The following is a 13,369-nucleotide window of genomic DNA, read 5'->3' as shown; positions in this document are numbered from 1 at the left end:
AGAACGACTTCCGCACGACACGCGTAAGACCTCACCCCCGACTGCAGGTCTTCCTAGCGGGGGACACTGTCACTTAGAGGGACGTCTGTCCACTAGCGCATCCCAGCGGGGGACACTGTCACTTAGAGGGACGTCTGTCCACTAGCGGGTCCCAGCGGGGGACACTGTCACTTAGAGGGACGTCTGTCCACTAGCTGGTCCCAGCGGGGGACACTGTCACTTAGAGGGACGTCTGTCCACTAGCGCGTCCCAGCGGGGGACACTGTCACTTAGAGGGACGTCTGTCCACTAGCGCGTCCCAGCGGGGGACACTGTCACTTAGAGGGACGTCTGTCCACTAGCGCGTCCGAGCGGGGGACACTGTCACTTAAGAGGGACGTCTGTCCACTAGCGCGTCCCAGCGGGGGACACTGTCACTTAGAGGGACGTCTGTCCACTAGCGCGTCCCCAGCGGGGGACACTGTCACTTAGAGGGACGTCTGTCCACTAGCGCGTCCCCAGCGGGGGACACTGTCACTAAGAGGGACGTCTGTCCACTAGCGCGTCCCCAGCGGGGGACACTGTCACTAAGAGGGACGTCTGTCCACCAGCGGGTCCCAGCGGGGGACACTGTCACTTAGAGGGACGTCTGTCCACTAGCGCGTCCCAGCGGGGGACACTGTCACTAAGAGGGACAGGACTAGTGTGAAAAAGCGATACATCTTCTACAGTATTACCAGGGAAACATCCTATACATGCTAACCTGTCTTATATCAAGATGTGTGGTTTGTTTTTATACAAAAAACACATGATGTTATAAAAGTTTCTGTTCGCAAAAGAGCAGTGTTTGTCCTCGTCACCCGGGCGTGTCCTGGGCACACACACACGCGTGGTCACGTGTATTTACAGAGAGACAGTATAAAAAGGTTGTTTTTTTTATGTATACGTACAGTATAATCTCCATACAAGGTTCACAAATCAGGTCACTTTTTTTTTGTTGCAAAAAACATCATCTGAAGAGCAAAGAAAGAACGCACCAGGACAAAGAAAGAGAGAGAGAGAGAGAGAGAGAGAGAGAGGGGGGGGGGGGGGGGGGGGCACACCTGGACAGAGAGAGAGAGAGAGAGAGAGAGAGAGAGGGGGGGGGGGGCACACCTGGACAGAGAGAGAGAGGGGGTGGGGGGCACACCTGGACAGAGAGAGAGAGAGAGAGAGAGAGAGAGAGAGAGAGAGAGAGAGAGAGAGAGAGAGAGAGAGAGGGGGGGGGGGGGGGGCACACCTGGACAGAGAGAGAGAGAGGGGGAAGGGTGGGGGGGGGGGGACGGACACAGCTGGGGGGGTGGAAGCAGATCATTGCATTCCCCATCCTCGACACAACAAACAAAAAAAACGAAATCAAATCAAATGTATTCCCCGAACCGAAAGCCGAAAGTCTTTGTGATGTGCTTCTCCTTCTTGCCACGAGTGCATTGGTATAAGGCACTGGCACAGCTCCCCTCTGTGAACAGAGCGTTGGTTCAGTCCCGGCGCCACGAGCCGCTAGGGTCACCACCGCTGGAGATGCTCTGGTTGTTATGCAGGTTTTCATGGTGTCACCGTGTGTGTGGGGGGGGGGGATGTTGTCGCTGATCTCGGTGGTCACTGCTCTCTCTTCGTGGTCGAGGCGACGACTGACAGTCCACGTACGACGCCGTCGTGAGCTCTCACGATACGACGTGCGCTCAGGGCCGAAGCACGGACTCATCCAAGTCATTCAGGGGGGAGTAGAAATGTTTACACACCGTGTTCAGGACCAAGCTGAACACTCGTTACTGTCACCAACACACCAGGATATAGGAACCATCTATCCCTACATGAGTGGCTGGAGCAGAGCGAGGGAGGAGGAGAGGAGAGGAGAGAGGGGGGAGGAGTGGAGAGGAGAGGAGAGGAGAGGAGAGGAGAGGAGAGGAGAGGAGAGGAGAGGAGAGGGTAGAGGAGAGGAGAGGAGAGGAGAGGAGAGGAGAGGAGAGGAGAGGAGAGGAGAGGAGAGGAGAGGAGAGGAGAGGAGTGGAGAGGAGAGGAGAGGAGAGGAGAGGAGGAGAGGAGAGGAGAGATGGAGGTGTGTAATGTGGGTGGTCACCCTAGAGACGGAGGTACTGAATAGTCTTGAGGAGGGACACAGAGCACGCTGTGTCTCTTTATACATCTCAGTAGGACGTCTCTCACTTCCTGTCAGGGGGCTGTTAGGAGTATACCACCCCTAGGTGTGTGTGTGTGTGTGTGTGTGTGTGTGTGTGTGTGTGTGTGTGTGTGTGTGTGTGTGTGTGTGTGTGTGTGTGTGATGTGTGTGATGTGTTTGGGGAAATATTGTTGCTGTATTATATGTCTGTTTTCTTTGTCAGTGTGTATTTGTGTTTGTATTAGTGGTACAGTAGTGTGTGTGTGTGTGTGTTTTGCATGTATGTGTCCTCGTGTGTGTGATCCTACAGTATGTGTCTGTGTATCTGTGTGTGTGTGTGTGTGTGTGTATATATCTGGATGTGTGAGTGTGTGTGTGTGGGTGTATCTGGATGTGTGTGTGTGTGTATATCTGGATGTGTGAGTGTGTGTGTGTATCTGGATGTGTGAGTGTGTGTGTGTGTGTGTGTGTGTGTATCTGGATGTGTGTGTGTGTGTGTGTGTGTGTATATCTGGATGTGTGAGTGTGTGTGTGTATCTGGATGTGTCAGTGTGTGTGTGTATATCTGGATGTGTGAGTGTGTGTGTGTGTGTGTGTGTGTGTATATCTGGATGTGTGAGTGTGTGTGTGTGTGTGTGTGTGTGTGTGTGTGTGTGTGTGTGTGTGTGTGTGTATCTGGATGTGAGTGTGTGTGTGTATCTGGATGTGTGTGTGTGTGTATCAGGATGTGTGAGTGTGTGTGTGTGTGTGTGTGTGTGTGTGTGTGTGTGAGTGTGTGTGTGTGTGTGTGTGTGTGTGTGTATCTGGATGTGTGTGTGAGTGTGTGTGTGTGTGTGTGTGTGTTCTAGAGGCAGACAGTGTTGCTGATCTGGCAGGTGGACCCCGCCCCGGCCCGTGAGAGGAACAGCTTCCCGTTGGGGCAGACGCACACCTCGTACACAGTCTGTCTGGTGGCCGAGGGCGAGGCCTTGCCCTCCGGGAGGCGCAGGAGGCGGATCCTCGCGGCGTCCAGAGTGATCTGACCAATCAGGAGAAGAGGAGAGTCAGGCACACTGTTCCAATCAGACACCGGGACATTCTGTTACAGACAAGGAACATAGGGGATAGGGATAGAGGGATGGAGGGATGGAGGGGTGGAGGGATGGAGGGATAGAGGGAGGGAGGGAGGGGTGGAGGGAGGGAGGGGTGGAGGGATGGAGGGATAGAGGGAGGGAGGGAGGGAGGGATAGAGGGAGGGAGGGGTGGAGGGATGGAGGGGTGGAGGGATGGAGGGATGGAGGGATGGAGGGGTGGAGGGATGGAGGGATAGAGGGAGGGAGGGAGGGAGGAATGGAGGGATGGAGGGGTGGAGGGATAGAGGGGTGGAGGGATGGAGGGATAGAGGGATGGAGGGGTGGAGGGGTGGAAGGAAGGAGGGATGGAGGGGTGGAGGGATAGAGGGATGGAGGGGTGGAGGGGTGGAAGGAAGGAGGGATAGAGGGATAGAGGGATGGAGGGATAGAGGGGTGGAGGGATAGAGGGATGGAGGGGTGGAGGGATCGAGGGATAGAGGGGTGGAGGGAAGGAGGGATGGAGGGAAAGAGGGGTGGAGGGATGGAGGGATGGAGGGATGGAGGGGTGGAGGGATGGAGGGATGGTCCAATCAGACCCTGGGACATTATGTTCCAGATAAGGAACATGCTGTTACAGTTACAGTAGGTAACAGATGAGGCGCTGTCCAGCTGCTATCTCAAATAGGACATCGCTCTTAACGGCTTGCCTGTTTAAATGTTACGCAGACAGCTTTCTGGATTCATTATTATTATGAAATAAATGTAGATAGCACACTGTGATGGTTCTAGCGTCCAGGTTCCTATAGCACACTGTGATGGTTCTAGCGTTCAGGTTCCTATAGCACACTGTGATGGTTCTAGTGTTCAGGTTCCTATAGCACACTGTGATGGTTCTAGCGTTCAGGTTCCTATAGCACACTGTGATGGTTCTAGCGTCCAGGTTCCTATAGCACACTGTGATGGTTCTAGCGTCCAGGTTCCTATAGCACACTGTGATGGTTCTAGCGTTCAGGTTCCTATAGCACACTGTGATGGTTCTAGCGTTCAGGTTCCTATAGCACACTGTGATGGTTCTAGCGTTCATGTTCCTATAGCACACTGTGATGGTTCTAGCGTTCAGGTTCCTATAGAACACTGTGATGGTTCTAGCGTTCAGGTTCCTATAGCACACTGTGATGGTTCTAGCGTTCAGGTTCCTATAGCACACTGTGATGGTTCTAGCGTTCAGGTTCCTATAGCCTCGTGAATTCGATCTGCCCTGGGCACACTTATGGAGATGCATAATCCATCAACACAGCCAACATGAGACAGAAGTAGCTAACGTGAGGAGCAAGGTTATTATAGTTAACGAAAACTAACTAAAAAACGAAAACTACGTGTGAAAAAACATTTTAGTTAACTGAAATAAAAATAAAAACTAGACTTTACTAAAAAAACGATAACTTACTAAAACTGTATTGTGTGTTTACAAAAATAACTAAAATAAACTAAACATTTTTAATGTCCTTAGTTTTAGTCTTTTTCATTTCATACTTAAGCCTAGTATTTTGGGTGGATATGAAATCTATCCTCCATGTTCTTTAGCTGTGTCCTGCGCAGAAGAAACCTGACGTGCGCCAGATGGTTTGTTTCACACGGAGTGAAACAACGTGAGCTCACGAGATCAGGATGGTCTCACGAGGCTAGCACAGAAGAAAAAAAAACTAAAACTAATACTGAAACTAATAAAAACTAAACTAAAACTAAGCATTTTCAAAAAATTAAAAACGAAACGAAACTAGCAAACCTGCTTTAAAAACTAATCAAAACTAAACTGAAATTGAAAACAAAAAGTTAAAACGATATAAAAAAAAAAATAATGAAAAAAGCAAAACTATTATAACCTTGGTGAGGAGGCAGCTTTCACAATCATAGTGACGGCAAACACACACACATCCAAGAGAGAGAGGTGACAGGTGCTCGACCGCCAACTGATGAAAGAAGAGAGGTCACTTTCCAAAGCTCCCCGTTTCTGAATTATCACAATGGCAGCTGATTGTCGCGAAACGAAAAGGTTGTCTGTGGCACCTTGAAATAAAGGTTCAATCAAAAATAAAAACTAACAGGTCTGTATTTTTGTCTTTCCACGCCTCCACAATCAAGGGGAGGAGAGGAGAGGAGAGGAGAGGAGAGGAGAGGAGAGGAGAGGAGAGGAGAGGAGAGGAGAGGAGAGGAGAGGAGAGGAGAGGGGAGGAGAGGGGAGGAGAGGAGAGGAGAGGAGAGGAGAGGAGAGAGGAGGAGAGGGGAGGAGAGGAGAGAGGAGGAGAGGAGAGGAGAGGAGAGGAGAGGAGAGGAGAGGAGAGGAGAGGAGAGGAGAGGAGAGGAGAGGAGAGGAGAGGGGAGGAGAGGAGTGGAGAGGAGAGGAGAGGAGAGGAGAGGAGAGGAGAGGAGAGGAGAGGAGAGGAGAGGAGAGGAGAGGAGAGGAGAGGAGAGGAGGTACCCGCATATAAGCAGGTAAAAGGAATCATTCTGAGGCGCCTCTGGGAAGTATTCCCACTAAATGACCTGAAACCCTTTTAAGAGCGAGTCTCAGCTGACTTCTCCACACATCTGCTATTGAGCAAGCCTCTGCCGGAGGTCGGGGGGGGGGGGGCTGAGGGAGGCGGGGGGCTGGGTCGTAGTGGAGGGGGGGGGGTGAGAGAGAGAGGCTGAGAGAGGCTGGATCGGAGGGGATGGGGGCTGGGAGGTCTAATGGACGAACCTCGCTGCTAATTGAGGCGACGGTAGTGTCAGGGCTGCCCTTTGGAGCGCGAAGTATCTGTCTGCAAGTCAGCCAGGTGACAAATGGAGAGTTTGAAGGCACTTGTAATGGGCTATGAGAGCAAGAGGGCAATTATATGAACAGAGAGCCTGGCTCTAAAAGTCCCATCGTCAGCTCCCCCAAGTCCATAACAGGGAGATGAGTCTCTGTTTATTATAGTAGAACCAACCCCTCTATTGTCCTCACTAGAATCAGCAGGATTCCAAGGGCGACTGAAGGACAAAAGTTTCACTCTTTCTACCTTTCTCTTGAAACAGTTAAAGCACCAGACAGACAGACATCGGGGCAGGAAGCGTTTGGTTACTTTGAAATGCGTTCTCCCTTAATCCCCTCCCAGATTGAGCCGGGCAGATAAAAGATAGCGCACGCAGAGAAAGACCTTTTCAATCTACTGTAGGACTGAGCTGGAAGCTCCAGAGACAGAGAGGCAGGCGAGGCAGCGATGGAGGGAGGGAGAGAGGGAGGGATAGAGGGATAGATGGGTGGAGGGAGGGAGGGAAGGAGGGATAGAGGGAGGGAGGGATGGAGGGATAGAGGGAGGGAGGGATGGAGGGATAGAGGGATGGAGGGATGGAGGGATAGATGGAGGGAGGGAGGGGTGGAGGGGTGGAGGGATGGAGGGATAGAGGGAGGGATAGAGGGATAGATGGGTGGAGGGAGGGAGGGAAGGAGGGATAGATGGAGGGAGGGAGGGGTGGAGGGATAGAGGGATGGAGGGAGGGAGGGATGGAGGGGTGGAGGGATGGAGGGATGGAGGGATAGAGGGGTGGAGGGGTGGAGGGACACCTCCTCTGTGTGAAGGAGTGATTACAGGTCATTCACCTCCTCTGTGTGAAGGAGTGATTACAGGTCATTCACCTCCTCTGTGTGAAGGAGTGATATACAGGTCATGCACCTCCTCTGTGTGAAGGAGTGATATACAGGTCATTCACCTCCTCTGTGTGAAGGAGTGATATATAGTCATTCACCTCCTCTGTGTGAAGGAGTGATATACAGGTCATTCACCTCCTCTGTGTGAAGGAGTGATATACAGGAGGTCATTCACCTCCTCTGTGTGAAGGAGCGATATACAGGTCATTCACCTCCTCTGTGTGAAGGAGTGATATACAGGAGGTCATTCACCTCCTCTGTGTGAAGGAGTGATATATAGTCATTCACCTCCTCTGTGTGAAGGAGTGATATATAGTCATTCCCGCTCCGTTAACAGACTCTTTGCTGGGGCTGTTGACGTTGAGGTGTTGACTAAAATTGCTTTTTCTTCATCTTTATGTTTTTTTCATGTACTCTGCTCTTTGCATTTTTTATCTATCTATCTATCTATCTATCTATCTATCTATCTATCTATCTATCTATCTATCTATCTATCTATCTATCTATCTATTTAAAGAACGAAAGAAAGAAAGAAAGAAAGAAAGAAAGAGAAAGAAAGAAAGAAAGAAAGAAAGAAAGAAAGAAAGAAAGAAAGAAAGAAAGAAAGAAAGAAAGGGAGTATAGAATGACTGAATAAAGGAAGAAAGGGACAATGCATAGATGGATGGATGGACAGATGGACAGATGGACAGATGGACGGATGGATGGACGGATGGATGGATGGATGGATGGATGGATGGATGGATGGATGGAAAGCAAAAGTGTGAACTGGACCCTATTGGTTTCCTCACCTCTCCATCTTTGGACTCCAGGCGTAGGTCACTTCTACAGATGGCCTGGATGTCTCCTGCCTCCGCCAGGATCTGCACCCCTTTAGGAGCCTCTACGAAGAGAGACCGCGTCGGAGACTCCAGCCTGGGACATGGGAGAGAGAACCCACACCGCGGTCAGCCACAACACTCGTTAGAGAGACCATGGAGAGAACAGGTATCACTTTGGATGAATGTGTGGTGATCTGGGCAGGCTCTGACGGTGTTGGCGTGATCTGGGATAAGAGTTTAGGTCTGGGAAGTCTCCAGTTCATTTCCGTCTCTTGCTCTCTCTCTAGCTTTCTTTCTCTCTCTAATTCTCTCTCTCTCTTATTCTCTCTCTCTAACTCTCTCTCTCTCTAACTCTATCCCTCCCTGTCCCCCTCCTTTTTTCTCGTTCCGTCTCTTTACCCCTCCCTTGTTCTCTGTCTATCTCTCTTTCCAGCTACCTGTTTCTCTCTCCACCTCCACAATTCTCACCATCCCTCCCTATCTCTCTCTCTCTCTCTCTCTCTCTCAGTCTGTCTCACCCCCACCCTCCCTCCTCTCCTGGCTAGCCTTGCCTCGGCAACGACCCAACGAGGAAATTAATTATTGATCACATGACCGACAAAAACAACTCGGCGCATTTGTATTGAAATAAGTGGCTGTCAGATCTCCCATTCTGGACCATTTGACTCTCATGAACATTCAAGCAAACAGGCCTGGAGGAAATGACCAGCCTGCTGGGAATGAGGGATAGAGGCTCGGATCTGAATTACATTACTGTACATGTCATCTTTCACAACCCGCTTCAGTCATTCACCATGTAAATTAAAATCTTACTTGGTTTAGTTTAGATTTCAAAGAACACGCTGAGTGGTCGGTCAAGCTGGTTTTAAACAAAGACAATAGTTTTATTCTGTTACGATTCTGCAGAGTCGGACTCGAGCACAGGAAGTGAATCCGGGCAGAGTGAGTTCACTTGAGGACGAGGTCGATAGGTTATACAGTGAAAAAGGAAGTGACATAGTTTCAGGATGAAGAGGACAGGGATGTGATGTCACACAGGAAGAATTTGTAGTTTTAACAGACTGATCTATGAGAACGAACTACAAAGTTAGAACAACAGTCAAGTAGGAAAACAGAACACTTTGGTGAGACTTGAATTTCATTCACAACCACCAAAAATATCTCTCTATTGCCATCGCTATAGAGCGCCACAGTGAATGCACACTTTTTGGGGTCTCGCCTATATTCACTTCACTGATGTGTCAGAAAATCATTATATAAAGAGTTTTAAACCTGGAACCAATCCAACTGGCTAGCTGATGAATCCTGACCTTAAAACATTCTGAGCACAAAAAAGCAACGACAACAAAAAAAGCCTGTGCGCATAATTATTTTAAGAGTGAATGAATCACCCGTCCCATAAAGCATTGCCAATGATACATTTCAAACAACTTCCAAATTAAAATAACTTTTTTTGAGCATTTTTGTTGTTGCGAGCTAGTTAGTTAACTTGTCACTGATGTCAATAAACATAAAACATCAGATATTTAATGAAAATAATCAGAAAGAGAATTCATGGTTGTTTGTGGTAAACAGTCGTTGAGTTTAGTGTTAACCATTGTAGTAATGTCTTGCGCGCAAAAGGGCTGACCATGGGTAAACATTTCCATGGTAACAGCAAACTCCACTATCAGTCTGTTACACTTTCTGTCTGTTACACAGGATTGTGGGTAGTGTAGTACTTTCCCATGACATCACAAATAAAATGAGTTTTTGTTAAAACAAGGTTGATATCATACAGACTTATGGCTTCCATCATACAGACTTGTGGTCGTGATTCATCTCTTAGCCAGCTGACTTGGTTCCACGATTAAAACTCTTTATATAAGGATTTTCCGAAAACTCAATGGAGTGAATGAAGACAGAATTGAGTTCCTGAACCTCACTCTTCTGCTCTATTGTGGAAATCAAAGACTTAGAAGCTATTGAATATTACCTTGAATAACCTTTTGTATTGTCATTTGCTGCCTCTTGGCCAGGTCGCTTTTGAAAAAGACATTCTTTATCTCAATGAGCTTACCTGGTTAAATAAAGGTCTAATATATATATCTTTTAAAAAGACGATGTCCCAGAATCAGTGGGCCGTCTCTATGGTCTGACTGACAGAGCCTGATATTCAAGAGTCTGACTCACGAATCCCACATCACTCAAGGAACGTGTTGAAGCTGGGATCCCTCCACCCTCTCATCTCAACTTCCTGCCACTCCCTCTACACTCTCTTCACCTCTTCTCTCCTTCCTCTCATTCTCTCCTTCCTCTAGTTCACTCCATCCGGGTTCAGAGCAGAGAGGAGAGTCGTCGGTCGATGCTCCAGACATTTTGTGTGTGTTTTGCTTCCTACACTGTGTGATGGGCCTCTATCTCCCCTTACGACAAATAAAGATGTTTGTTGTTTGTTTATTTTTGTTGTCCTTCCTCCCTCTCATTCTCTCACCCAGCGCTCCTCCGTTGGGACTGACAGGAGGACTATGTTGTGCCCAGTCAGAAGGATGTGTGTTAGTGTGTGTGTGCGTGTGTGTGTTAGTGTGTGTAGAGTCAGAAGGATTTGTGTTAGTGTGTGTAGTCAGAAGGATATGTGTGTGTGTGTACAGTCAGAAGAGTATGTGTGTGTGTGTGTTAGTGTGTGTACAGTCAGAAGGATGTGTGTTAGTGTGTGTGTGTTAGTGTGTGTGTGTGTTAGTGTGTGTAGTCAGAAGGATGTGTGTGTGTGTTAGTGTGGTTGGTGTGTGTACAGTCAGAAGGATGTGTATTAGTGTGTGTTAGTGTGGTTGGTGTGTGTACAGTCAGAAGGATGTGTATTAGTGTGTGTAGTCAGAAGGATATGTGTTAGTGTGTGTGTGTGTTAGTGTGTGTACAGTCAGAAGGATGTGTATTAGTGTGTGTAGTCAGAAGGATATGTGTTAGTGTGTGTGTGTGTGTTAGTGTGTGTACAGTCAGAAGGATGTGTGTGTGTGTGTGTGTTAGTGTGTGTACAGTCAGAAGGATGTGTGTTAGTGTGTGTAGTCAGAATGATGTGTGTGTGTGTGTACAGTCAGAAGAGTATGTGTGTGTGTGTGTTAGTGTGTGTAGTCAGAAGGATGTGTGTGTGTGTGTGTGTGTGTGTGTTAGTGTGTGTACAGTCAGAAGGATGTGTGTTAGTGTGTGTAGTCAGAAGGATATGTGTTAGTGTGTGTGTGTGTGTGTGTGTGTGTGTGTGTGTTAGTGTGTGTACAGTCAGAAGGATGTGTGTGTGTGTGTGTGTTAGTGTGTGTACAGTCAGAAGGATGTGTGTTAGTGTGTGTAGTCAGAATGATGTGTGTGTGTGTGTACAGTCAGAAGAGTATGTGTGTGTGTGTGTTAGTGTGTGTACAGTCAGAAGGATGTGTGTTAGTGTGTGTGTGTGTGTGTGTGTTAGTGTGTGTACAGTCAGAAGGATGTCTGTTAGTGTGTGTAGTCAGAAGGATATGTGTGTGTGTGTACAGTCAGAAGAGTATGTGTGTGTGTGTGTTAGTGTGTGTACAGTCAGAAGGATGTGTGTTAGTGTGTGTGTGTGTGTGTGTGTTAGTGTGTGTACAGTCAGAAGGATGTCTGTTAGTGTGTGTAGTCAGAAGGATATGTGTGTGTGTGTACAGTCAGAAGAGTATGTGTGTGTGTGTGTTAGTGTGTGTACAGTCAGAAGGATGTGTGTTAGTGTGTGTGTGTTAGTGTGTGTGTGTGTTAGTGTGTGTAGTCAGAAGGATGTGTGTGTGTGTGTTAGTGTGGTTGGTGTGTGTACAGTCAGAAGGATGTGTATTAGTGTGTGTAGTCAGAAGGATATGTGTTAGTGTGTGTGTGTGTTAGTGTGTGTACAGTCAGAAGGATGTGTGTTAGTGTGTGTAGTCAGAAGGATATGTGTTAGTGTGTGTGTGTGTGTTAGTGTGTGTACAGTCAGAAGGATGTGTGTTAGTGTGTGTAGTCAGAAGGATATGTGTTAGTGTGTGTGTGTGTGTGTGTGTGTGTGTGTGTGTTAGTGTGTGTACAGTCAGAAGGATGTGTGTTAGTGTGTGTAGTCAGAATGATGTGTGTGTGTGTGTGTGTTAGTGTGTGTACAGTCAGAAGGATGTCTGTTAGTGTGTGTAGTCAGAAGGATGTGTGTTAGTGTGTGTAGTCAGAAGGATATGTGTTAGTGTGTGTGTGTGTGTGTGTGTGTGTGTGTGTGTGTGTGTGTGTGTGTGTGTGTGTAGGGAAGCTGGGAAGAGAATTATCCAGTGTCATTCAGCAAAGATAGGAAGTCACAGAGGATCGTTCCTGACATAGAGATAGAGAACTAGAACCCTGACATCTCCACTCATCTTCACAGAGATAGAACTAGAACATGTATATCTACTCATCTTCACAGAGATATAACTAGAACATGTATATCTACTCATCTTCACAAAGATAGAACTAGAACATGTATATCTACTCATCTTCACAGAGATAGAACTAGAACATGTATATCTACTCATCTTCACAGAGATAGAACTAGAACATGTATATCTACTCATCTTCACAGAGATAGAACTAGAACATGTATATCTACTCATCTTCACAGAGACAGAACTAGAACATGTATATCTACTCATCTTCACAGAGATAGAACTAGAACATGTATATCTACTCATCTTCACAGAGATAGAACTACAGTAGAACATGTATATCTACTCATCTTCACAGAGATAGAACTAGAACATGTATATCTACTCATCTTCACAGAGATAGAACTAGAACATGTATATCTACTCATCTTCACATAGATAGAACTAGAACATGTATATCTACTCATCCTCACAGATATAGAACTAGAACATGTATATCTACTCATCTTCACAGAGACAGAACTAGAACATGTATATCTACTCATCTTCACAGAGATAGAACTAGAACATGTATATCTACTCATCTTCACAGAGATAGAACTACAGTAGAACATGTATATCTACTCATCTTCACAGAGATAGAACTAGAACATGTATATCTACTCATCTTCACAGAGATAGAACTACAGTAGAACATGTATATCTACTCATCTTCACAGAGATAGAACTAGAACATGTATATCTACTCATCTTCACAGAGATAGAACTAGAACATGTATATCTACTCATCTTCACAGAGACAGAACTAGAACATGTATATCTACTCATCTTCACAGAGACAGAACTAGAACATGTATATCTACTCATCTTCACAGAGATAGAACTAGAACATGTATATCTACTCATCTTCACAGAGATAGAACTAGAACATGTATATCTACTCATCTTCACAGAGATAGAACTAGAACATGTATATCTACTCATCTTCACAGAGATAGAACTAGAACATGTATATCTACTCATCTTCACAGAGATAGAACAAGAACATGTATATCTACTCATCTTCACAGAGATAGAACTAGAACATGTATATCTACTCATCTTCACAGAGATAGAACTAGAACATGTATATCTACTCATCTTCACAGAGAACATTAAAACAGGTATCTTCACGGCTCCTCATCCCTTTGGAAAGAGCTATAACTAGAACACCGATATCTCTTTAGAAATAGATACAACTAGAACATGCGTACTGTATCTCTTTAGAAAGACATACAACTAGAACTCTGATATCTCTCTGGATCCTCATCTCCTTAGAAAAAGATCGCGCTAGA

At 46.7% G+C, this 13,369-nt stretch overlaps 1 protein-coding gene across 1 annotated transcript in view; it reads right to left on the bottom strand.

Moving 5' to 3' along the window:
* Nucleotides 1-2,981: 2,981 nt before the first annotated feature.
* Nucleotides 2,982-13,369, bottom strand: part of sgcd (sarcoglycan, delta (dystrophin-associated glycoprotein)) — a gene marked incomplete at both ends in the record, with an annotated part of 84,088 nt that continues 73,700 nt past the window's right edge. The window contains 2 exons of the mRNA XM_084445731.1: nucleotides 2,982-3,155; nucleotides 7,651-7,774. Of these exons, the coding sequence (XP_084301857.1) occupies nucleotides 2,982-3,155; nucleotides 7,651-7,774 (298 nt within the window). The remainder of the gene's footprint in view (nucleotides 3,156-7,650; nucleotides 7,775-13,369) is intronic.

Source organism: Borostomias antarcticus, assembly GCF_949987555.1.
Source record: "Borostomias antarcticus genome assembly, chromosome: 1".
Classification (NCBI taxonomy): Eukaryota; Metazoa; Chordata; class Actinopteri; order Stomiiformes; family Stomiidae; genus Borostomias; species Borostomias antarcticus.
Note: the sequence above shows the minus strand (reverse complement) of the source record. Positions and strands in the feature narration are given on the sequence as shown.